This window comes from Octopus sinensis, linkage group LG2 (genome assembly GCF_006345805.1).
Source record: "Octopus sinensis linkage group LG2, ASM634580v1, whole genome shotgun sequence".
Lineage (NCBI taxonomy): Eukaryota > Metazoa > Mollusca > Cephalopoda > Octopoda > Octopodidae > Octopus > Octopus sinensis.
Genome location: NC_042998.1, coordinates 187,893,710 through 187,921,602, shown reverse-complemented (window position 1 = coordinate 187,921,602; position 27,893 = coordinate 187,893,710). Strand labels below are relative to the sequence as shown.

General features: G+C 36.5%; 1 protein-coding gene across 7 annotated transcripts in view; it reads right to left on the bottom strand.

The window, feature by feature from the left end:
* Positions 1–27,893, bottom strand: part of LOC115222941 (phospholipid-transporting ATPase ID) — a 227,749-nt gene that overhangs the window by 133,193 nt on the left and 66,663 nt on the right. For 4 of the 7 annotated variants that reach the window (XM_036500574.1, XM_036500572.1, XM_036500571.1 and 1 more), the window contains one exon: positions 23,379–23,419. The exons of the other annotated variants lie outside the window; for them this stretch is intronic. In XM_036500574.1, coding sequence (XP_036356467.1) covers positions 23,379–23,419 — 41 coding nt within the window. The remainder of the gene's footprint in view (positions 1–23,378; positions 23,420–27,893) is intronic. 7 annotated transcript variants of the gene reach the window in all.

Genomic DNA, 27,893 nt, shown 5'->3' with positions numbered 1-27,893 from the left:
TGTTCAACCATGGTCGAGACAATGGAATTTACTATGCTACGCCAGACTTCACGGTCCAACATAGCATTACGGGGCTCCTGTTGCTGAATGCCTGTATCCCTGGAGATTACATCAGGGTATGAGAGTGTGCGCCCTCTAGTATCGTGAGCAGATGGCTTCCAGAGGGGAAGAGTAGAAATTTGCCTCGTTTTCAACTCTACAACAATGTCCAGCAAACTGGATTCTTCTACCTTTCACAAGAGATGATACAGGTGGTTGTTTCCCATATATTTGTACTTTGGTTGGATGACGCTTCCACGAGAGATTTTGAGCTCTCGTAAGGAGGCGAGTGTAAGTTCCATCCAACCGTCTCTCAAGCTTCTTTGATAACGTCCAGGTTTCTGAGCCGTATAGTAGAATTGGTTCGACAAAATCAACACAGGCGGAAATGGAACTCGGAGTAGTAGTGCAGTGAAACAAAATATTTAAAATCTGGCCTTATCGTTTTCACAAGTCCACTGTCTTATTCCCCCCACCACTAAAAGTTTGTTTACTCAATAGATGGGAAAATAAGGCGAATCGATGTTGATGCACTTCTTCAGAGCATTAGTAAAACAAGTTTAAAAAATGAAAATGGGTCGCAGACAAGATCCACCGGTAAAAACAACAAAATTTATTGCCCAAATGATAATTCAACTCATACAGTGTACCAACAGTAAAGGTGGCGACCGACAGATACACTCTTTGTTTTCTTTCAACATAAAATTAAGCAAATGACTGATAGGAGGAGAGTAAAAACAAACAAAAAAAAAAGAATCATTATACAAATATCAGAGAGAAAGTGGGGAGGAAGACAGTATGATGTAAAGTACTAGAGTGTTTTTGTACTGAAGAGAAACTAAGGGAGCGGGTGTATTGTAACGTAACAAAGATTGTTTTCATTGCCGACATTTCATATTTTATATAAAAATATTTAAAAAAAACATAAAATATGCAAATAAAAATACACCAGCAGACAGAAACTAAAGACATGACACTTAGCTATTAACGTTGCTAAAGGTGCACGTGTATGTATTCCATACGCATATTTATACATGCATGCGTACACACACACGTGTCTTTTTATGTGTGTATGTATGTGCATGGGCGCACGTTCACACACACACAGACACATACTTGTCTGCTTATGTATGTGTACGGGCACACGCACACACACACACACACGTACATACATATACACAATAATATCTGGGTTAACGGACGAAAGAAAATAGTTATTAGTGAAAATAAGAGTGCTTCGCTAAAAAATCCTGAGTGTTCCCCTACCAGCTAGAAAGCAATTATTGCTTTCCATAATATTTCATATTCAGTTACATATCAAGTCGAAAATACTATATCAACAGTACATGGCATTTTTACCCCCTAGCTTGCTTCTTCTTTTAACTTGTCTGATATTTAGTTTTACGTATAAGAATTGTGCATTAAATAGTTTATGTACGGCATTTCTATTTTATTCTTACTGTTTTGTTATTTTATTTTATTTTGTTTTGTTTCGTTCTTTTCTTGTTATCATGAGGGTTCTTTCTTACTTTCAGTAACGATGTATTCAGACTGCCATGGAAACGGCTCAGAAAAAAATTTGGCAGCAACAATAAAAGGTTGCAACATGAACCCTTCTAGACCAGAGAAAAGGGTCCTTAACTCGAATAGTGCATTAGAGAAGAGAATTCGTGTGTGCGTGTGTGTGTGTGCGCGTGTGTGTGTGTGCGTGTGTGTGTGCGTGTGCGCAGGTGTGTGTGTGTGTGTGTGTGCGTGTCGTCTGATATTTCTTTATTGCTCACAAGGGGCTAAACACAGAGGGGACAAACAAAGACAGACAAAGTGATTAAGTCGATTTACATCGACCCCAGTACGTAACTGGTACTTTATTTATCGACCCCGAAAGGATGAAAGGCAAAGTCGACCTCGGCGGAATTTGAACTCAGAACGTAACGGCAGCCGAAATACTGCTAGACATTCCGGCCGGCCGGCGTGCTAACGTTTTTGCCAGCTCGCCGCCTTCGCGCATCGTCTGATATCTCCGATGGTTGGATGGCGATCTTTCGTCTCTAGTAGACCTTTCCGTCGATTTCCGTAAAAAAAATTTTTTTTTTTTTTTACATATGGGCTTGCGGGAACTTTTGAAGTAATATACATACATATACACATACACCGAGTAAAAAATTTCAGTTATCTCTTTCTTTCACACATTACTCTCCCTCTCTTTCTCTATCTCTCTCTCTCCCATTTATAAAAAACAAAAGATCTTGAGTAAGTTGAGAAAGAAAATATTTTGAAAGATCAATCATAAATATCAGGCAGTGACGACGGAAAGCACACTTGCCTTTTGTACGTGCCACTATTTGAGCGATTAAAAATAAGGGGGAAAAGGATTTCTATTTTGGGAATTTTTCGACGATAGACCATGCAAATGAAAGCTCTAAACACGGGCTACAGGCAGCTGTAAATTTCAGAAAAAATTAAAACAGTAAACAATAAAAAATAAAAGGGAAAAATACGTAAAAATGAGAATTTTTTTCAACTTCAAAAATCTTGCCTTAATTTTCAAAATTTCGAACCCATTTTCCACGCTTAAATCCGCTTCCACTTTACCATGTTGAAAATTTGATTGAAATCGGGCAAAAGATGTCCAATCTAGACCCCCAAGTGTCCCTCAAAATCAATAAAATCCCCATTTTCACAGCAAAGCCAACTTTTTAGGTATTACACTTAACCTACACAATAATTCGTACTTCCCATACCACAAACCATTGACCAATCTTAAGTATATTAGCAAATTCAGTAATCATTCTAGGGCCATTACTAGGAACTTAGTTAAGAATATTTCATTTAGATTGTCTAACTTATCTGCTAATGTTGACATTTTCAATGCTAAGGCCGAATTTTAAAACCGTGCCTTACTTAAAGCAGGTTATACAGAGAACGTTACCTAACTTAATTCCATTCAATCTTATTCTACCTTTACTAATGGAGATATGAAATCTAGTTGTAAGGATATAAACGATATCAATTTTAATTTATATGCCAACACCAAACAGAGGAAGGGAGATAACCTTTATTTAAACCCCTATTTTTGTTCTAAAAGCAAATCTATGTCTTTCAAAGATAGTATCACTAAAAGTAACGTAACTAATAGTAAAACCATTTGGTTAATTATTCCTTATGGGAGGCAAATTAAATCTAATCTTCCTTTGCAGTTTCGTGAAGCTATTATTAGGAATTTTCCAAAGAATTCTAGGTATCACTCTATTATCAACTAACACACGATTAGGATTGGTTTTTCCAACACAAAAAATATCTTACAAATTATCTCCTCACATAGTATTAGCCTGTTAAACAAGGATACATTTGCTAATACTAAGATTAATTTAGCTAATACCATCCACCACCACCCTAGAAATATTAATAACAAGGTTATTGTACCTGAAGTCAATTACAACAGAATCAAGTTTATGTCAACTCTAAAATTAAAAATTCTATATACCAGTGTAAAATTACTTCTGGTAATGAAGTATTTTTTTTATAGGCAGCTTGTCTTCTCAGTTACCTAAACGAATTTCTAATCATTACTCTACATTTAGGGATAGGAATAAACGTAACAGTATAAGGCTTAGTAAATTAATTTGGTATCCAAAACACCACAAACAATTTAATCTAGATTGATCGATTCTCTCAATTTTGACACCTTACGATAAAGGCAAGGAATTCTCTCTTCTCTGTAATTCTGAACTATTTTTTATTCTTTTTTCTAAAAATCCCCTTGTAAACACGGTTATAGAGCGTGCATACCGATGTAAACATTGGCAGAAACACACCTTTAGTTCATATAAGTGATATCTATTTTCTTCTTACATTTCACATTCACTAGATATATCTTTTTCCAAGACTATAGGTTTTTTTTAAATTTACATATCGTTATATACTTCTCATTTATTTGGGTTTTTTTCTTTCCTTTACCCCTCCTCTTTCCATAGACTACCTTTGATGTTATATCGTCTAAAGTTTTTTTAATATGCATAAAGAAGTGTCAAGCTCTAATTGTGGAGGGTACCTGTGGAAAAGGTAGACCCAGGAAAATGTGGGACAAAGTGATGAGAAAGGATCTTCAGACACTAGTCCTCACTCAGGAAATGACAAGGGAGTGAGAGATGTGGCGATTTGCTGTACTTGATAAGACACATCAAGCTAAGTAAAAAAAACTGTTTTTCATACATACAGGCTTATCCTTTCAGGCGCAAGTGGCACTTAAAAAGCACCCATGTTGGTGCTGTGTTAATGCACCTGTACTGGTGCTGCATAAATGCACCTGTGCCGGTGACACGTGATAAGCACCCAGTATACTTTGTTAAGTGGTTGGCATTAGGAAGGGCATCCAGCCATAGAAACCTTGCCCCAACAGACAGCCAGAGTCTGGACAGCTCCTGTCTAGCCAGCTCCATCTCAAACCATCTAACCCATGCCAGCATGGAAAATAGAGGTTAAACGATGATGATTCTGATGATGATGATCTGCAGGTTTATGATTACAAGAAAAATATTTGCAAAATCAGAAATTCAGAGGGGTGACATTCTGGGGAGGAAGGGGAGGAGTGAACATAGTAGTTAGTGCAGGGCCAGGGGATAGACACAATATGATTGACAATAGGGAGAGAATACCTAAAAGGAAGGTGATACAAGACCAACCAGCTCAGGGTATCGGCTCTCATAGTAGTAGCAATATAAAAGACAGAAAGAAGAGTGAGCCAGAAGATGGTGTGATAAATACCATTCCAGCTCTTCCAAAGGAAATACATAATAAAAAATAACATTACATGAATACTTGTTCTCAGACAAAGCAAACTTGGGATGTTGCAAATTATATAAGTCAAAGGCTACTCAATGTTACACATACAAATTAGGTTGACCAAGAACCCAATGTAATACATCCAACCAAAATGGCCTGAAATACCTAATGTGATGGGAAAACTCCCTATGGAGGTCTTCTGCATACAGACTATATAGTTGTGTCAGCTGTTGGTCAATAAAGCCAATGCAGTGAACAAAAACACACACACCAATCAACTGAAATCACACGTGTGTGTGTGTGTGTGTGTGGTGTGTGTGTGTGTGTGTGTGCGTGTCGTCTGATATTTCTTTATTGCTCACAAGGGGCTAAACACAGAGGGGACAAACAAAGACAGACAAAGTGATTAAGTCGATTTACATCGACCCCAGTACGTAACTGGTACTTTATTTATCGACCCCGAAAGGATGAAAGGCAAAGTCGACCTCGGCGGAATTTGAACTCAGAACGTAACGGCAGCCGAAATACTGCTAGACATTCCGGCCGGCCGGCGTGCTAACGTTTTTGCCAGCTCGCCGCCTTCGCGCATCGTCTGATATCTCCGATGGTTGGATGGCGATCTTTCGTCTCTAGTAGACCTTCCGTCGATTTCCGTAAAAAAAATTTTTTTTTTTTTTACATATGGGCTTGCGGGAACTTTTGAAGTAATATACATACATATACACATACACCGAGTAAAAAATTTCAGTTATCTCTTTCTTTCACACATTACTCTCCCTCTCTTTCTCTATCTCTCTCTCTCCCATTTATAAAAAACAAAAGATCTTGAGTAAGTTGAGAAAGAAAATATTTTGAAAGATCAATCATAAATATCAGGCAGTGACGACGGAAAGCACACTTGCCTTTTGTACGTGCCACTATTTGAGCGATTAAAAATAAGGGGGAAAAGGATTTCTATTTTGGGAATTTTTCGACGATAGACCATGCAAATGAAAGCTCTAAACACGGGCTACAGGCAGCTGTAAATTTCAGAAAAAATGAAAACAGTAAACAATAAAAAATAAAAGGGAAAAATACGTAAAAATGAGAATTTTTTTCAACTTCAAAAATCTTGCCTTAATTTTCAAAATTTCGAACCCATTTTCCACGCTTAAATCCGCTTCCACTTTACCATGTTGAAAATTTGATTGAAATCGGGCAAAAGATGTCCAATCTAGACCCCCAAGTGTCCCTCAAAATCAATAAAATCCCCATTTTCACAGCAAAGCCAACTTTTTAGGTATTACACTTAACCTACACAATAATTCGTACTTCCCATACCACAAACCATTGACCAATCTTAAGTATATTAGCAAATTCAGTAATCATTCTAGGGCCATTACTAGGAACTTAGTTAAGAATATTTCATTTAGATTGTCTAACTTATCTGCTAATGTTGACATTTTCAATGCTAAGGCCGAATTTTAAAACCGTGCCTTACTTAAAGCAGGTTATACAGAGAACGTTACCTAACTTAATTCCATTCAATCTTATTCTACCTTTACTAATGGAGATATGAAATCTAGTTGTAAGGATATAAACGATATCAATTTTAATTTATATGCCAACACCAAACAGAGGAAGGGAGATAACCTTTATTAAACCCCTATTTTTGTTCTAAAAGCAAATCTATGTCTTTCAAAGATAGTATCACTAAAAGTAACGTAACTAATAGTAAAACCATTTGGTTAATTATTCCTTATGGGAGGCAAATTAAATCTAATCTTCCTTTGCAGTTTCGTGAAGCTATTATTAGGAATTTTCCAAAGAATTCTAGGTATCACTCTATTATCAACTAACACACGATTAGGATTGGTTTTTCCAACACAAAAAATATCTTACAAATTATCTCCTCACATAATATTAGTCTGTTAAACAAGGATACATTTGCTAATACTAAGATTAATTTAGCTAATACCATCCACCACCACCCTAGAAATATTAATAACAAGGTTATTGTACCTGAAGTCAATTACAACAGAATCAAGTTTATGTCAACTCTAAAATTAAAAATTCTATATACCAGTGTAAAATTACTTCTGGTAATGAAGTATTTTTTTTTATAGGCAGCTTGTCTTCTCAGTTACCTAAACGAATTTCTAATCATTACTCTACATTTAGGGATAGGAATAAACGTAACAGTATAAGGCTTAGTAAATTAATTTGGTATCCAAAACACCACAAACAATTTAATCTAGATTGATCGATTCTCTCAATTTTGACACCTTACGATAAAGGCAAGGAATTCTCTCTTCTCTGTAATTCTGAACTATTTTTTATTCTTTTTTCTAAAAATCCCCTTGTAAACACGGTTATAGAGCGTGCATACCGATGTAAACATTGGCAGAAACACACCTTTAGTTCATATAAGTGATATCTATTTTCTTCTTACATTTCACATTCACTAGATATATCTTTTTCCAAGACTATAGGTTTTTTTTAAATTTACATATCGTTATATACTTCTCATTTATTTGGGTTTTTTTCTTTCCTTTACCCCTCCTCTTTCCATAGACTACCTTTGATGTTATATCGTCTAAAGTTTTTTTAATATGCATAAAGAAGTGTCAAGCTCTAATTGTGGAGGGTACCTGTGGAAAAGGTAGACCCAGGAAAATGTGGGACAAAGTGATGAGAAAGGATCTTCAGACACTAGTCCTCACTCAGGAAATGACAAGGGAGTGAGAGATGTGGCGATTTGCTGTACTTGATAAGACACATCAAGCTAAGTAAAAAAAACTGTTTTTCATACATACAGGCTTATCCTTTCAGGCGCAAGTGGCACTTAAAAAGCACCCATGTTGGTGCTGTGTTAATGCACCTGTACTGGTGCTGCATAAATGCACCTGTGCCGGTGACACGTGATAAGCACCCAGTATACTTTGTTAAGTGGTTGGCATTAGGAAGGGCATCCAGCCATAGAAACCTTGCCCCAACAGACAGCCAGAGTCTGGACAGCTCCTGTCTAGCCAGCTCCATCTCAAACCATCTAACCCATGCCAGCATGGAAAATAGAGGTTAAACGATGATGATTCTGATGATGATGATCTGCAGGTTTATGATTACAAGAAAAATATTTGCAAAATCAGAAATTCAGAGGGGTGACATTCTGGGGAGGAAGGGGAGGAGTGAACATAGTAGTTAGTGCAGGGCCAGGGGATAGACACAATATGATTGACAATAGGGAGAGAATACCTAAAAGGAAGGTGATACAAGACCAACCAGCTCAGGGTATCGGCTCTCATAGTAGTAGCAATATAAAAGACAGAAAGAAGAGTGAGCCAGAAGATGGTGTGATAAATACCATTCCAGCTCTTCCAAAGGAAATACATAATAAAAAATAACATTACATGAATACTTGTTCTCAGACAAAGCAAACTTGGGATGTTGCAAATTATATAAGTCAAAGGCTACTCAATGTTACACATACAAATTAGGTTGACCAAGAACCCAATGTAATACATCCAACCAAAATGGCCTGAAATACCTAATGTGATGGGAAAACTCCCTATGGAGGTCTTCTGCATACAGACTATATAGTTGTGTCAGCTGTTGGTCAATAAAGCCAATGCAGTGAACAAAAACACACACACCAATCAACTGAAATCACACGTGTGTGTGTGTGTGTGTGTGTGTGTGTGTGTGTGTTCATACACATGCAGAAATATACAAACAGACATATATATATATTTATATATATATACAAACAAATTTACCACAAAAGTGTCTAGAGTATGTTTGAATGACTAAAAATACTAATATACTGATGAGATGTTTGAGCCAATCTTTGACCAGCTAGTGGTCAATTGAAGATGCTAAAGATGGCAACTTTCCAATGACACTGTCAACCTTAATTGACTCACATCTATGATGTTTGTGCCAAGTATTCTCCTTGGGTTGCCAAGATGGCTAGAATTATAGCCACTTCTTGCTAAAATATAACTAGCTATGAAAACACCCGACTAAGTAGCTGGATTTAGGAGTAAATATGTCTGAAACAGTTATTTGTCATTTCATTTGTAGCTGCAAAATAGTTTACATATGGGCAGCTTTCTGAAATTAGTTGTCGTATGAGTGAAAAGGAAAATTAGTATATCCTTGAATTTTTATGCTTATAACCAGGCTACTTATAACATACATATAGGATAACCTACTTGGTAAAAAACATTTGGCTGTAAAGAATGCAGTATAAGATTTATGACTGATGTGATTTCACTTTAGTTGTTTTATGTAGTCTTACTGCATTCCTTGGCTTGAATCGTGTTTGGACCATACTAGAGCATTTCCACTAATAACATCTAAATCAATGAACCAGGCCTTTGGTTATAACTTATAAGTGGAATTTATTTTTAAAAAAAAGTGCACTACTTTTGTGGGAATGTGACTACAACAATATACAAGTAAAATGTATATATATGAGAGTGTGTGTGTGTGTGTGTGTAACACCAGCTGAAACCCTATACTAAATGCTAGCAGGTTTCTGAGTTTTAATAATATTCTGGTTCAGTATATATTTCATTCATCCTAGATTGATAAAATAAAGTGATTATAGTTAAAATTCAACACTTAATACTCAGAATAGTGAATTCGAAAATATTTTAGGAGAAAAATAATATGGCAAAAATGATTCTTAAAAGATATGTTTTAACAGTTTGAAAGGAGTTTATATTGGAGAAACATATAACATACTCTCTCTCTCTTTACTCTTTTACTTGTTTCAGTCATTTGACTGTGGCCATGCTGGAGTACTGCCTTTAGTCGAGCAAGTTGACCCCAGGACTTATTCTTTGTAAGCCTAGTACTTATTCTATCAGTCTCTTTTGCTGAACCGCTAAGTTACGGGGACGTAAACGCACCAGCATCAGTTGTGAAGCAATGTTGGGGGGACAAACACAGACACACACACATATATATATATACATATATACAACGGGCTTTATTCAGTTTCCATCTACCAAATCCACTCACAAGGCTTTGGTCGGCCCGAGGCTATAGTAGAAGACACTTGCCCAAGGTGCCACACAGTGGGATTGAACCCGGAACCATGTGGTTGGTAAACAAGCTACTTACCACACAGCTACTCCTACGCCTTATTTAATTTTTTATTATATTGCATCAGAACAATGAAGGCAAGTGAGATATGGTGAGCATATTGACAAGGGTGGGCTGAAAAGTTCATAGGATGACTATGAAGGACTGATGCTAGAGCTGTGAAATCTTGCATGCATTAATTTCAACCCTTCTTAGTAACTGCATTGTCTCTTTCCAGCTAAAATGACAACTGACTGTTCAAAGGAAAATTCAAAAGTAGCAACTTCTCTTGAAAATGGACATAATTTGACATCATAGTGTCATCTACCTGCAGAAAAAGGTTTAGCCTCCAAGGACATTCATACTGACATGGTTGCTACATTAGGGGATGATGCTCCAGCTTTATCAACAGTGGGAAGCTGAATTTAGGAGAGGAAGGGAGTGTCTTGAAGATAACCCAAGCTATGGACATCCTGCAACTGCTACCACCTAGGAAAACATTGATCATGTTCACCACATGATAGGCAACTGATTACAAATCAAATCATCATCATCGTTTAACGTCCGCTTTCCATGCTAGCATGGGTTGGACAGTTCAACTGGGGTCTGGGAAGCCAGAAGGCTGCACCAGGCTCCAGTCTTATCTGGCAGTGTTTCTACAGCTGGATGCCCTTCCCAACGCCAACCACTCCGTGAGTGTAGTGGGTGCTTTTTATGTGCCACCGACACAGGTGCCAGACGAGGCTGGCGAACGACCACGGTCGGATGGTGCTTTTTATGTGCCACCGGCATGGAGGCCAGGCGAGCAAATATTATTAGAATATCCTATAAGAGAGTTGAGAATATTATGCACAATGAACTTGACATAGCAAAGGTTTCTGCTCAGTCTTCTGACACCAAATAAAAAACACATCACAGGAAAATCTGATATTGCTTTAGGCAGATCCAGCTGGTCTCCTTGAATGGTTCCTTATCCAAGATGAGTGTTGGGTTCATCACCTTAAGCCAGAGACAAAAAGACAATCCATGCAGTAGAAACACCCCTCCCATCTGCTCCAAAGAAGGCCAAGGTAATTTCATCTGCAAGGAAGGTGATGGTTTCAGTTTTTTGGCACACAAAAGGCATTGTTTACTGACTATCTTCAAAAGGCTAAACCATCATTGGAAAGTACCATACCAACTTGTTGAGGCAGTTACAAAAGGCTATCAAGACCAAATGTCCAGGAAAATTGACAAAAGCGGTCTTGTTTTATCAAGACAATGCTCTAGCACATAAGTCTTGGTCTCAATGGCTGCTGTGTGTGACTGTGGCTTTGAACTAGTTGATCACCATACCTATGCTCCTGATTTGGCCCCCATCTGACAATCATCTGTCCCTCAGCATGGAAAAACACTTGGTCAAGAACCAGTCTCAGTGATGATGACATATCTGCTATTGATGACCTTTTTGACCAACAGGATGATAGCTTCTTCACCAATGGAATCCAAGCACTACAACACCAATGAAAGAAGTGTGTGGACTGCAAGGAAAGCTATGTTGTAAAATAAACCTTATTTGGTCATTTTCTATGAGAGTATTTTAGTCAGCCTATGAACGTTTCAGCCAACCTTTGCACTTACAAAAAATAATAAGTGTATTGCAGAAATATACTATTGAAGGCAAAAGTGAAAACTGAAATGGTTTATTTGCCAAATACTTATAAATTCTCTATTATTGAACACCTTCCTCCTTTAGACATGACAATGTGGTTAAAAGGTTTGTTCCCAAACCAAATGGTTTCAAGTTCAGTCCCACTACTTGGTACCTTGGAGAAGGGTCTTCTATTATAGTCCTAAACTGACCAAAGTCTTGTGAGTGGATCTGGTAGACAGAAACTGAAAGAAGCCTATCATTTATATGTGTGAAGGAGAGAGAGAGGGAGAAACAGTGTATGCTTGTGTTTCCTTGTCTTCACATTGCATGATTAAAGTAAATGAATGTCCATTCATTTGCAATATACTTCATGAACATGTCTGGTCATGGAGAAATATTACCTTGCTTGGAAACAGGTGAAGTTGGCAACAAGAAGGGCATCTGGCCATAGAAAATCTGCTTCAATAAATACTGTCCGTTCCATGCATGCATAGATAAGTCAGAGTTAAAACAATGACAATGATAAACATACCAAAAAAATCAAAAAGCTGAATTTTGAATTCTGTGGTATGGCCTTCTTCATCAAAGAGATGTGATGATCTGTATTTATATGTAAGATAACAAATACTAATTAAGCACCAAATTTATTCAAATTATAGACTTTACTGCCAACAGTAATAATTAATTTAACTAATTCATCACTCTAAAGCTGATAAATAATCTAACCAAAGCAAAATTATATTCAATTGATAAACATTCAATAAGAACTTTTAAAATGATAAATATTTTATGTCAACATTTACAAATAATAAAGACTTGATATATTATTAAAACGGCTATTTTTCACAATCAAGTTAAGTAATCTAATCAGAAGTTGAAAATAAGAGAAATATACAGTTTTAAAATTAACTGCAACATTACAGAAAAAAAAACCTTAATGTGAATATGGTTGAACAGTGACTGCTGATGAAACCATTCCAAATTCCAATGCTGCCACAACTATGTTATATTCCATATTACATGCTTCATTACAATATTTTTTAAGTGCTTCTACTTCATGACAGTTGAGTAATTAACAGCCATAAAGTCATCTTGCATAAGAAATAAAAAGCTAATGAAAGCATAAAGCCTATATTCAACCGAAATATGTCTTTCCAGTGAGAAGCACTTCCTACTGCAAACTAGTCAACAATGAAATCTCTCATTTTTTTGACATAATTTTCAACTAGGCAAATGTAAAAACAATTGTTAACGGATCATAAAATAGCTATGAGTACACTAATACAACTTAAGTAGAAAATATTTCAGAAAAATCTTTAGGAGGTGGTTCATAATTTTGGCAGCACAGCAGAAATATGGAGGTGTATAGTTGATTGAATCATACACAATTCACTGGTATTTATTTCTATGACATCAAAATGAATGAAAGCAAACTCAATTGTAAAGTATTAACTTGCTCACCAATTCTTCCACCTCCTTGTTCCAATTTGTGACATACTATCATAATATTAAGAATAATTTGAACTATTGTCTATAGGATAACTTTAAAAAGTGAAACTATATATATATATATATATATATATATATATATATATATATATATATATATAGTTGCAAGTGCCACTGGACTGGCTCCTGTGCAGATGGCACGTAAAAAAACACCATTTGAGTGTGGCCATTGCCAGTACCTATTTCTTTACTACCCACAAGGGGCTAAACACAGTGGGGACAAACAAGGACAGACACACGGATTAAGCCGATTACCGACCCCGAAAGGATGAAAGGCAAAGTTGACCTCGGCCGAATTTGAACTCAGAACGTAGCAGCAGACGAAATACCGCTAAGCATTTCGCCCAGTGTGCTAATGATTCTGCTAGCTCGCTGCCTTACCAGTACCGCCTGAATGGCCCCTGTGCCGGTGGCACGTAAAGAGCACCCACTACACTCTCGGAGTGGTTGGCATTAGGAAGGGCATCCAGCCGTAGAAACTGTCAGATCAGATTGGAGCCTGGTGCAGTCATCTGGTTCGCCAGCCCTCAGTCAAATAGTCCAACCCATGCTAGCATGGAAAGTGGATGTTAAACAATGATGATGATGACGATATATATATATATATATCATTATCACAAAAACAAAACTAACTACTACAGTTTTCAAAATTGGCATCTGCCAGACCTATTTATGAATGTTTTGAGTCACAAGAGTGTAGAACTGACTGATCATCGATTACATAGGGGAATGGTAAGAGTAGACGAGACAAATACAATATTTTTAACAATTCTTCAATTGCTTTCTTCTTTCATTGTTGTCCGTAAGATATGATTAGTTCAATATTTAACTGAACTGATAGGGTGTAGGTTTCTGTAGATTTTAGAACATTTCTTTAGAAGTGTGTTTAAGAACAAGTGCATTGTTGTTGCATATTTAGAAGTTATTGCAGTGCAGATATGCAGCAGGATTGTCTGATTTATCAATACTTAATTTGAAATCTACAAGAGATTTGATTAAGTATTGATAAAATAGAAATAAGTATTCAAAAATTAAATTAACTAAACATTTACAAATTAAAATATGTGACTTGGATATACTGAAGAAAAAATGGTTCAAATCACAAGGACACATATTTCAAGAATATCTATAAATATCATCATCATCATCATCATTTAGCATCCTCTTTCCATGCTAGCATGGGTTGGACGGTTCAACTGGGGTCTGGGAAGCCAGAAGGCTGCACCAGGCCCAGTCTGATCTGGCAATGTTTCTACGGCTGGATGCCCTTCCTAACGCCAACCACTCCGTGAGTGTAGTGGGTGCTTTTTATGTGCCACCGACACAGGTGCCAGACGAGGCTGGCGAACGACCATAAAAATAAAATAAAAGATGATTTTCAGAGATGTACTTGCATAGCAAGTGACCTGATCTGAGATCGTGTGCTGGAACGAAAACAATTGCAGCGTGGAAGGTGTTTATAAGCCATTTAAGATTGTCATAGTGAAAATGCCTTTGATCGTAGGTCTTCTAAAGCAAGATTGACCTGGGACTGTATAAAAAGGTGTTTCTGACTAAGGCCATCGATTTTGGGGGAAGAGATTAGTTGATTACTTCGACCCTAGTATTTGACTGGCATTTTATTTTGCCGAACCTCAAAGATGAAAAGCTAACTTGACTTCGGTAGGATTTGAGATTAGAACGAAAGGAATGATCCTAATGCCAACCACTTAACAAAGTATACTGGGTGCTTATCACGTGTCACCGGCACAGGTGCATTTATGCAGCACCAGTACAGGTGCATTAACACAGCACCAACATGGGTGCTTTTTAAGTGCCACTTGCGCCTGAAAGGATAAGCCTGTATGTATGTGTTTCTACGCCAACCACTCCGTGAGTGTAGTGGGTGCTTTTTATGTGCCACCGGCACAGGTGCCAGACGAGGCTGGCAAACGGCCACGGTCGGATGGTGCTTTTTACGTGCCACCAGCACAGGGGCCAGGCGAGGCTGGCAACGGCCACAATCGAATGGTGCTTTTTACATGCCACGTACATAAAATTTTAAAATGAACTATGTATTTAAACATTCATCTAAATACGTTTCAGAGATAGAGAAAACAGGCATTGCATATTGTTCAGGTGTACTAGAAAGTGAACGCTTGCACTGTGTTTTCTAAGAAATGCAATTTGATAAATCTAACAAAATCAAAATTTAAGAAACATCACGTCTACTATAAATATTAATACATTTGATTACTAGAAGCAAAATAGTGGAAGGATCAGATACAGGACTGGAGCTCATAATGTGTACAAATCCATACTCTTTTACTCTTTTACTTGTTTCAGTCATTTGACTGCGGCCATGCTGGAGCACCGCCTTTAGTCGAGCAAATCGACCCCGGGACTTATTCTTTGTAAGCCCAGTACTTATTCTATCAGTCTCTTTTGCCGAACCGCTAAGTGACGGGGACATAAACACACCAGCATCAGTTGTCAAGTAATGCTAGAGGGACAAACATATACATACACATACATACATATATGTATATACATATATACGACAGGCTTCTTTCAGTTTCCGTCTCCCAAATCCACTCACAAGGCATTGGTCGGCCCGAGGCTATAGCAGAAGACACTTGCCCAAGATGCTATGCAGTGGGACTGAACCCAGAACCATGTGGTTGGTAGGCAAGCTACTTACCACACAGCCACTCCTGCGCCATGTGTATAACAAATATTTTATTGTCTCGAGGCAAAACATTTTCATTTTGTGCATCAGTTCACCCTAATTGTAGAAAACAGTTAAAGCATTTTCTGGATAGCTGTGATAAACCAACATTTCATCAAAATAGCATGATACTTGTCTTATCTGCTTAACACTGCAGAAAAAGTTATTAAGTAGCAACCCTATGGGTCCTTGTAATTTGTGAAATAATTAACTACTTAACACTACCAAGCACAAAGTCAGCTTTTTTTAAAAGGAGAGAGTTAAATGTCAATTGAATTGAAGCCAATATATTATTGTTACATACTTTACTCTTTTACTTGTTTCAGTCATTTGACTGCAACCATGCTGGGGCACCGCCTTTAGTCAAGCAAATCGACCCCGGGACTTATTCTTTGTAAGCCCAGTACTTATTCTATCGGTCTCTTTTGCCGAACCGCTAAGTGGCGGGGACGTAAACACACCAGCATCAGTTGTCAAGCAATGCTAGGGGGACAAATACAGACACACACACACACACACATATATATATATATATATATATATATAATATATATATATATACATATACATATACACACATATATATACATATACACACATATATATACATATACACACATATATACGACAGGCTTCTTTCTGAACTTTGTCGAGAGAGAAATCAAATCCTAGTATCACCTCAACTAATATAACAGTGAGGTACCAAACTTGTGAACACAAAGCAATCTGCTAATATCTCACTTCAGACTCAGCAATTCATAACAGTCATTAATAATAATGATTATAAAATTAACCTTAAGGAGTGGCTGTGTGGTAAGTAGCTTGTTTACCAACCACATGGTTCCGGGTTCAGTCCCACTGCGTGGCACCTTGGGCAAGTGTCTTCTACTATAGCCTCGGGCCGACCAAACCCTTGTGAGTAGATTTGGTAGACGGAAACTGAAAGAAGCCCGTTGTATATATGTATACGCACTACATACTCTCTCATACACACACACACACACCCTTTTGTTGGGGCGTGGTCATTTGACCCTGTTATCTCCCCTATTTTCGCTCTTGCGTCTCATGTTTGATCTTTGACTTCTGGCCGGAATCAGATCGCCATGTTGATTCGCTAGCTTCTGCACGCATTTTTTTTCTCTCCTTGTTTCTCTCCGTGTTTCTTTTCTGTGTATCTTTCTGTTGAAGAGCGCAGGCTCGAAACGTAAAAGACTTGTTTTATTTATATTCCTGAGCGCCATACTAATACAATTGTTTGTTTGTATTCCACCTGCCTTCGTCTTTTGTTTATTTCATAAAGCTTCCCGTTATATATATATGTGCGTGTGTGTTTGTGTCTGTGTTTGTCCCCTTAGCATTGCTTGACAACCGATGCTGGTGTGTTTATGTCCCCGTTACTTAGCGGTTCGGCACAAGAGACCAATAGAATAAGTACTGGGCTTACAAAAGAATAAGTCCCGGGGTCGAGTTGCTCGATTAAAGGCGGTGCTCCAGCATGGCCGCAGTCAAATGACTGAAACAAGTAAAAGAGTATTAAGCTAAACATGAAATCTCTGAGTCAATAATGTTTTCTTATGTGTTCATATAAACAAATACTTTTGCTGATATATGCTCAAAACATATTTTCTTCTCCTCCATCATCATCATTATTACTATTTACAGTCCATTTTCGATGCTGGCAGGGATTGGGGAAGTCTGACAATTTAGGGAGCCAAGGGATACGCTGAGCTCCAGTGTCAGCTTTGGAATAGTTTCTCCAGCTGAATGCTCTTCTTAACACTAACCACTTTACAGTGTGTACTGGGTGCCATTCCTGGTTATGGCATATATATTTCTATATATTTCTTTATTGCCCACAAGGAGCTAAACATAGAGGGGACAAACAAGGACAGACAAAGGGATTAAGTCGATTATATTGACCCCAGTGCGAAACTGGTACTTTATTTATCGACCCCGAAAAGATGAAAGACTTTGAACACAGAACATAACGACAGATGAAATACCTATTTCTTTATTACCCACAAGGGGCTAAACATAGAGGGGACAAACAAGGACAGACAAAGGGATTAAGTCATGAAAAGAGGAGTACAAAAAAAATGTAGATTCTGTACAATTGGTATGTTATTAGTGAAATTAAGTCAAAGTTATGTTCTTCAGAGTTATGTATAAATCATAAATGTACAGGAAAACTGAAATGACATAAAGGAGTAAAACAGAGATGCCTTCCTTCGTTAAGCTCCTACAGTACATTATATTGTTTTTTCTATATTAAAACACACAACACTGCAGCAAAAGAAAAGAAAACATTACAAAATTTCAAGGTTGTCATATATCAATATTTCATGTTATTGTTAACATCAATGACAGGAAAAAACCTCACCAACTCTTCAACTGAAGAGTTGACACTTTATCTGTTTGGGCACAGTAAATCTTTTGTAGGGCTTCAACAATAAATACTGAGCATTTGTTATTTTATGAAGCATTCTATGAAATGACATTTTTGTTTTTTTTTAAATTCAATATTGCTTCACAGAAATAAAGTGTGTAACCAATGGAAACAGAAACAAATATCTCCATGACAGACTTGTTCTAGGAATTTCCTGTTTCATTTATTTTATTAATTTTTTTTTTTTTTGTTCCAGATTACTGAACATCCCCTGCATCAACACTCTACACCACATCACAAGCCTACCATTACGTTCCAGTAGAATTTAGAACTCAAAATAAATAGTTCCAAAACATAAATCCTCCTGCAACATTAGCAGATCAACTCATACAGAAGCCTTAACGTGGGTTTGATGGAGCCTTGTTCTTGAAGAATGTATATTTCAACATTCTGTTAAATTGTTCACCAAGAATACCATATGATAACCAAGTCCAGATTTCAACTTGTCCTCCATGCATCTGATAAAACAATTTACTAAGGCACTGTCTCTTATAAAGTAACAAGGTATACAAATATTACAGTTAGTACAATTATTAGTATAGCTGTCCCAGAGAATAGATCTCATTTCAAAAGCATATAACTGTAAAATAGCATATAAATGTAAAATAGCAGAAAAAGCTACAATATGGGCAGAAGAACCAAAATGTATGTTAGCTATTAGTATTAAACTATATAATAATCAAATTGTAAACTGCCTTAACAATAGCCCAAGCTGAGGGGAAAAAATAATGCTGTATTCAAGTTTAGTGACAACATAATCTGAAGAAAAACTACCTCAAAAAGTATAAAAAGATGTACAAAACATTACAAAATAACAAATGTGGAAGATAATAATTCAAACAAAACAAAAATATTCAGTTGAAGGGTTGCCATAATGAATTAGAAATTCAAGCTAAATTGGGAGAGAACTTATAATTAAAGCTGTCACTAATATTATTTGATAATCAATGAAAAGCTATATTCAGGTACAAAAACCAGGAGACAGGCTGATGAAAGTTGACCACATGACACAAATTATGAAGATTAGAAATTATGATTTATTTAGGCATAGGAGTGGCTGTGTGGTAAGTAGCTTGCTTACAAATCACATGATTCCGGGTTCAGTCCTACTGCATGGCACCTTGGGCAAGTATCTTCTAATATAGCCTCAGGCTGACCAAAGCCTTGTGAGTGGATCTAGCAGACGGAAACTGAAAGAAGCCCATCGTATGTATATATATATATATATATGGCGTTAGGAAGGGCATCCAGCCGTAGAAACATTGCCAGATCAGACTGGGCCTGGTGCAGCCTTCTGGCTTCCCAGACCCCAGTTGAACCGTCCAACCCATGCTAGCATGGAAAGCGGACACTAAACGATGATGATGATGATGATATATATGTATGCGTGTGTATATGTTTGTTTGTATGTGTTTGTCCCCCCCCCAACATCGCTTGACAACTGATGCTGGTGTGTTTACGTCCCCGTAACTTAGCAGTTCGGCAAAAGAGACTGATAGAATAAGTAATAGGCTTGCAAAGAATAAGTCCTGGGGGTCAGTTTGCTCGACTAAAGGCAGTGCTCCAGCATGGCCACAGTCAGATGACTGAAACAAGTAAAAGAGTAAAAGAGTAAATTGTGACATTCATGCATTTCCAAAGATCATCAGTAATGCAAGTGAAGTAAAAAAAATTTTTAAATGAAAATCAAAATTGGGTCACAAGCTCTGTTTACAGTAATTTTACCTCTGTTATACATTCACATAGACATGCTATGCATTTCAATTACAATGTAGTCAATGTTAACATACTAACATGTTAGTATTGGTTTTACTATTTTTCATGTATCAGTTGTCCTTGGTTAATTTCTCCTTAGTCATTATTTCATACAAAGGCCAGATACACGGAATCAGAAATAATTACCTAGTGTCTCTGTATTGCTTTCTACTATACTATTATTAATATCACATATTATTTAATTAACTAACCCCCACCCCTCAGAATTCTGGCCGTGGCTTATGATAGAAGCAATCATTACTATCAGCAGCAGCATCATTATTATTATTAAGGGTGATAGGCTGAAGGAATCATTAGCACACTGGACAAAGTACTTATTAACATTTCTTCCAGCTGTATGCTCTATGTCCAAATTCTGTTGAAGTCAATTTTGCTTTTCATCACTTCAGCATTGATAAAATAAGTACCAATCAAGTACTGGGGTCAACATAATCAACTTCCCTTCCCCTCAAAAACTACTGGGCTGTGCCAAAATTTGAAATAATAATAATAATAGTAACAAATAATAGTAATTGTCATCAACATTATCAGTCGACTTTGTCTGTCATTCTTTCGGGGTCAATAAAATAAGTACCAGTTATGCCCTGGGGTCGATATAATTGACTATCCTCCTCCCCCAAATTTCAGGTCTTGTGCCTATAGTACAGAGGATTATTATTATTATTAATACCATTTTATCATTGGATACTCTATTTAACCCTTGTTGGGGTTTTGGTGGTTAAATCAGACCCTTCTGCCAGAATACAAGACACTGCAAATGAGAAGAGTCAAACATTTAGACCAGACAATCAGCAATATCAATCAAAGATAATTAGTTTTACTAACAGTGGGACAATGGAATATAAAGTTATGGTGTTTATGAGTGAATTGATCCATTGGATCGTATCTCAGGAAATCAGAAGGAAAGTAATTAACAGCACACAATTCTTGTGTCAGTTAAGTACATGCAAGAAAATACATCTTTATATATAAAAGTGAAGTTGTGTGTCTGTCTCCTACGATTTAGATTCCTAACTACTCCCACATTTTGCGGTGCAGTTTAACCAAAACCGGGTATCTTATAGTCGTGATTCATATCAAGCCCTTCTGGGTATTAGCGCACGTCTACAATGAGTCTATGATTTAAAAAAAAATTTACCATCATTTTTTTCCATTTTAATGCATTTTTCACTATTATATAAGGGAAGTAACTCTCTAAAAATGTCTACGATGAATCAACGATTTTTTAAAAAATTTACCATCATTTTTTTCCCATCTTTTTGCTATTTTTAGGCTATAACTCTCTAAAAATGCTTATATAGTTATTTCCCTTACAAACCCGAGCAACGCCGGGCGATACTGCTAGTAACTCTTTTACTGCTTCAGTCATTTTGACTGAGGCCATGCTGGAGCACTGCCTTTAATCGAGCAACTCGACCCCGGGACTTATTCTTTGTAAGCCCAGTACTTATTCTATCGGTCTCTTTTGCCGAACCACTAAGTTACGGGGACATAAACACACCAGCATCGGTTGTCAAGCAATGCTAGGGGGACAAACACAGACAGACAAACACACACACACATACATATATATATATATACATACATATATATATATATATATATATATACATATATACGACGGGCTTCTTTCAGTTTCCGCCTACCAATTCCACTCACAAGGCATTGGTCGGCCCGAGCTATAGTAGAAGACACTTGCCCAAGGTGCCACACAGTGGGACTGAACCCGGAACCATGTGGTTGGAAAACAAGCTACTTACCACACAGCCACTCTGGTGATAAAATAACAAATTATTCCATGACTCCTCAGCTTTTGCTTTCTAGCTTAGGAAAGTGGTATTAGTTATGAAAGGAGAATGCTATGGCTATAGTTCATCAGATCTGGGGTTCAATCCCTCACACATCTTAAACAAGTGAATTTTATTATAGCCTCAAGTCAACCCAAGCCTTGTGAATGAAATTAGATAAATAGAAACTGTGAAGAACCCCATTGAAGGGGTTAAACCCAAATTCGAAGGTACAGCCTAATCACATGCTATGACATGATGATTTTGCCTAAGGAATACTCAGCCACCTACAGACTAATTCAATGAGCAGATAGTTCACTTGAATAAACAATTGGAATGTTCATTGCAGAAAGTGGCAGATTTCTATTTACTTAGCATGTGTGGATACATGCATGTATGTGTGTACGTGTGTGTGTGTGTGCGCGTACACACATGCACATTCACACACAGTATGTTTATAAAGTTAAATACGGGGCAATGGAGAATAAAATGAAATTAGAAATGAGTCAAGTTTAAACATTTATAATTAAGGACATAGAATGTTTTAAAAAGTTTAAAATAACCAGTCTGAGGAATAAAATCGTGGTCTCTCTCTCAGCTAAAATTAGTAAATAAAATCACTTTCTGGGAAAAAAAAAAGGCTAATCTTCGTTTTCTCTGGGGTAAAAGCTTAAATATAGCAGGTCACTCGAGTACAATTATTCAAATGAATAGCTAAAATATTACAATTCATATCCACCAAGGCTATAAAAACCTATTCATATTTGCAAACTTTAATGATACAAGAGACTAACAAACTTCATAAAGTAATTGTTAACACAGTCAGTAAATTCAAGTCATAAAAATCATTTTCCAAATGAAAGACTGAAGTTGGATTTCCCTCAGGCAAAATGTTATGCACATCATGTCACCCAAGAGGAATCATTCAACTGAATGATATAAGACAAGCAATTGTAAATTGTAAAGCTGTTAATGAAAACATTGCTGTTTTCTAGACACACTACACATATAAAGGGACTTAAATTCATGCAAGCATTCTTGCATGCTGGTCCATGTCCTTTATACATAGTCTGACAGAATTGCAAGAAAACTAGTCACAATACTCAATTAGATTTCCTGAGTACAAACACAGAGATGCAAAAAGTTGTCAGGAGAAAGAAAGCATTACAAAGAATAAGTCAGTGAAAGGGAGAAAGAATATATGTAAGGTTTAACCCTTTAGCATTCAAACCGGCCATATCCGGCCAAAATATTTAACCTGTTTTATATTGAAACTGACCAGATCTTGCCTCTTACCTCAGCCCTACCATGTCGTTCTAAAACTAAAAAAATCACATCACTGAAATCTCTAAACTACAAGATAATGCATGATTAATTCAAAACAATATAAACAAACAAATATGACATTTGACAGAATAATCTGAACACTAAAGGGTTAAAGAAAGTGGGCAAGAGAGAAAGTGAAAGGGAAAAAATGAAAGAGTGATTTTCATACATTTTCCCCTAAATTTTCAATATGCACCATCAAAAAGAGAAAGACCTGCAGCAGACAAATTGAAGTGTGTAAAGATCTGTAAATTGCTTAAAGCAAGTATATTACAGCAAGCTGAATACATCCGAAGATGTTACCTTTTTGTACCATTTTCCACCCTGTCATATGAATATTTTGCCTAAAATGTTTAAGAAATATGACATATTTTAGTGACCATGAATAAATCAGACAAAAATCATTACTTGTGTGTTTAGTAACAAATTTTAGTAATGCTTTAGAGTAAATGTTGACAATAATCGTAACTGAAACAAGAAAAACTACATTACTGGTGGTGAGCAAATTAATTACTATAACAGAATTTAACATGTTTAAAATTATTAACAAAACTCAAAATATAAAAATAAATTGATTAATAATATAGTTAGCTGTTTGTTTTTTCTGGATTCTGTTTTTGTAAGAAGCTTAACCCTTTAGTGTTCAGATTATTCAATCAAACATAATGCCTATTGATTCCCATTGATTTGAATTAATCATGCATTATCTCATATCTTCAAGATCTTGATGGTGTAATTACTTAATGTAGAATAACATTGTAGGGTAGGTGTGAGAGCCTGGATCTGGTCAGTTTGAACATAAAACAGATTAGCTATTTTGGCCAGATATGGCCGGTTTAAATACTATAGGGTTAAACAGGTTAATTTTTAAATAAAATAAGAAACTTTTAACTAACCATTAAATAAATTTCTTGATATGAAAAATAATTGAAAATGCCTTGTCATCATAACATTATCAATTACTTCATAAGTAAATATAGTAACTTATACAATGAATAAGCATCTTTCCTGTGCCTACTTAGCCATGTCGAAATAGCTCAGTATGCTCGCAGTTGGTAAAAGCTTTGGTTTTCTAAAACCACAGAAGTGGAATATATCTCAATCATTTGAAACTGTGCACATACAGTACAGATTCAACATTTCATTATCTTTTAAAATGATGCAAAGGTAAATTGGTACAATACATTGATTCAGTATTGTGCTTAGATCCTTGGCTAATGGTAAAATTATAACAGTTGTTACCACACAGAAAGGATAAACACAGCAAATTCTAGTTCGGCAGTACTTAAAAGGATGGAAAGATGACAAAAGTATACATTTCATTATTCCTTGTTTTCAATCTAAATATCTGATATTATCAAATTTACTCGGTAACAGTTGAAGGAAGTATTAAAATATTTCTGTTGTAGTTCATCTGATGGAGAGACTATTCTACAATATAAGTTATGTGCATATATAACATCATCATCATCATCACTCAATCCTATTCATTGTATAGCATTGTATATCATATCTTTACTGTAAAATGGCAGTTATGATATTTTTAATCATAACACAGGTACTATTAAAGTACTCAAACCAGGATTGGAGAGTTCATTCACCTAGTAACAGTTCAAATTGTCATTAACAAAAACATGTGTATGTATGAGAGAAAAATTATAGGCACAGGAGTGGCTGTGTGGTAAGTAGCTTGTTTACCAACCACATGGTTCCAGGTTCAGTCTCACTACGTGGCACCTTGGGTAAGTGTCTTCTACTATAGCCTCGGGCCGACCAAAGCCTTGTGAGTGGATTTGGTAGACAGAAACTGAAAGAAGCCTGTCGTATATATCCATATATATATATATATATGTGCGTGTATGTTTGTGTGTCTGTGTTTGTTCCCCTAGCATTGCTTGACAACCGATGCTGGTGTGTTTATGTCCCCGTCACTTAGCAGTTCGGCAAAAGAGACCAATAGAATAAGTACTGGGCTTACAAAGAATAAGTCCTGGGGTCGAGTTGCTTGATTAAAGGTGATGCACCAGCATGGCCGCAGTCAAAATGACTGAAACAAGTAAAAAGAGAAAAAAAAAGAGAATACACTAGAGAGCAAACAAACTGCTTGCAAGAGTAAATTCTGTTAAAGGCACACAAGGATCATGTAGTGATATTAACTGAGCATCAGTTTAAATTTTCCACCTAAGAACTCAGAATTATACTGTCAGTTATAGGAGTTATTAACAACTTCATCAAGAAGATAGAACAATGAAGGTCTAAAGACAGGAACATTAATGTAATAGCAAGGAACATTGACCCCTTTGTTACCAACCCAGCCGAAACCAGCTCTGGCTCTGTAGTACAAATATCTTGTTTTCATAAGTTCTGAATTAAAATCTTCCAACAAACCTTAGTCGCAATTTATGTTCCTAACACTAGCTTAATGATAACTAAGTTATTTCACTAAATTCTTTGTTATATTTAAAGTAATTGAAAGAAATACAGAACATCACAAAATAAATACAGTAACGAAAGGGTTAAAATATATAATAGAGAAACAATTCTTAACCCTTTTGATAGCAGCCTGGCTGAAATTGGCTCTGGCTCTGTAGTACAAATGTCTTGTTTTCATAAGTTTTGAATTAAAATCTTCTGCTAAACCTTAGTCACAATATATGTTCCTAACACTAGCTTAATGATAACTAAGTTATTTCACTAAATTCTTTGTTATATTTAAAATTGATTGAAAGAAACACAGAGTATCTCAAAATAATTACAGTAACGAACGGATTAAACGTAATGGACTAAATAGAAAATATGGAACATCCATATAAAAAAAAGAGAATTTTAGCAGTCATAATTTTATAAACATATTTAAATTAACAGCTGTTCCCACACACACACAAACAACTATAATTTATACCTTGTTCATTCACCTACAGAATAATAACCATGAAATCTGTGATGTTATAACGTACACATGCACTAGATTTAATGAAGGAGAGGTGAGCAACATCAGCCTTACTTATTTTACCAGATCTGCCAGACAATACAAGATCACAACAGTTGGGGGTATGCCAGAATTCAATAATTGAAAAGGATCATTATTTTCCTCCTCTGCTTGGTGCAAGAGTCAGTTTTCCTATGCAAGAGTAGACATAACCTAACTAACCAAGGGTTTCATAGCTGTTGACTACTTCCACCTGGTTTAGTCTGTTTGTCAAAACATTTGCTGAGGAGTGGTTGCTACACATGCCACAGTGCCCTGGAGTTGCAGGTGAGAGCGTATGTCACTGTGTTTATGTATGTCCCCCACCATCACTTGACAACTGGTACTGGCTCATTTTCATTATTGTAACCAAGCAGTTTGACAACAGAAACTAACAGAATAAATACCAGACTTTAAAAAATAAGTACTGAGGTCAATTTATTTGACAAAACACTTCAAAGTGGTGTCCCAGCATGGCTACAGTCCAATGATTGAAACAAGCAAAAGAAAAAAGATATATATATAGTGTGTGCGTGTGGAGGTGCAATGGCCCAGTGGTTAGGGCAGTGGACTCACAATCGTAGGATCGTAGTTTCAATTCCCAGACCAGGCATTGTGAGTGTTTATTGTGCAACAACGCCCTAAAGCTCCAAGAGACTCTAGCAGGGGGTGGTGGCGAACCCTGCTATACTCTTTCACCACAACATTTTCTCACTCTTTCTTCCTGTTTTTGTTATACCTGTATTTCAAAGGGCCGGCCTTGTCACACTCTGTGTCATGCTGAATCTCCCCCGAGAACTACATAAAGGGTACGTGTGTCTGTGGAGTGCTCAGCCACTTGCATGTTAATTTCATGAGCGGCTGTTCCATTGATCAGATCAACTGGAACCCTCATTGTTGTAACCGACGGAGTGCTACCATATTGTGTGTGCATGTGTATGCATATGTGTATATATATATATGTGTGTGTGTGTGTGTATACATATGTATGTATGCATGTGTGTGTATGTGTATATACATATGTATGTATGTCTATAGATACATGCATATGTGTATATATATATATGTGAGTGTGTGTGTGTGAAAGAGAATATTACTACCCCTTATTAACATCATTGTTTAATGTCCACTGTCTATGCTGGGTGAGTTACTATAAGCCAGAATCAATACATATTCACAGAAATTGCTCACAAAGACAATTTGGGGGCCCACATCTTATTCACTTTCTATTTTTAGGTGGTTTCTATAGCTTCCTAACACAACCACTTTACAAAGTGTAGTGGATGCTTTTGTTGTGACATAGCCTCAACATGTGTACCAGGTGTATTTTTCATAATATCAGCCTAGAGAAGTAACTATGTCCCCAACACAACTAAGAGGAAGATCCTCATTAACCCTTTGCATTTCCAAGACACCAAAACATTGTTATAAGTTTATCCTAAACATCCATGCTTGTTTTCAAGACTTCCAGTCAGCTTTTATTTCATATTTTGAGTAACATCAAGTTTTCCTTCCATACGTCCCAAGATACTCTAGTGGTTGAAAAACTGGGGACTGTATACCATATATGATACATAGACACTAGGGAAATATACCCTATGCATCACGTGTGAAACACAGGACAAGTAAACGGTTAAAGTGACTTTGAGTTGGGGTTTAAGAAATAAAAAAGGGAAAGTGAAAAAATCAGTTAACAATCAGTTGTATTCTATCAGAGATTCAAAGACATTAATTAAATGTTGAAAATAGAATTTTTTTTTAAATAAGCAGTAAGGTCTGGAAAACAAGAATGTTCAATGCTGATTTAAATTGAATTGAGTATGAATTTAATTATGAAAAGCTTTAATAAT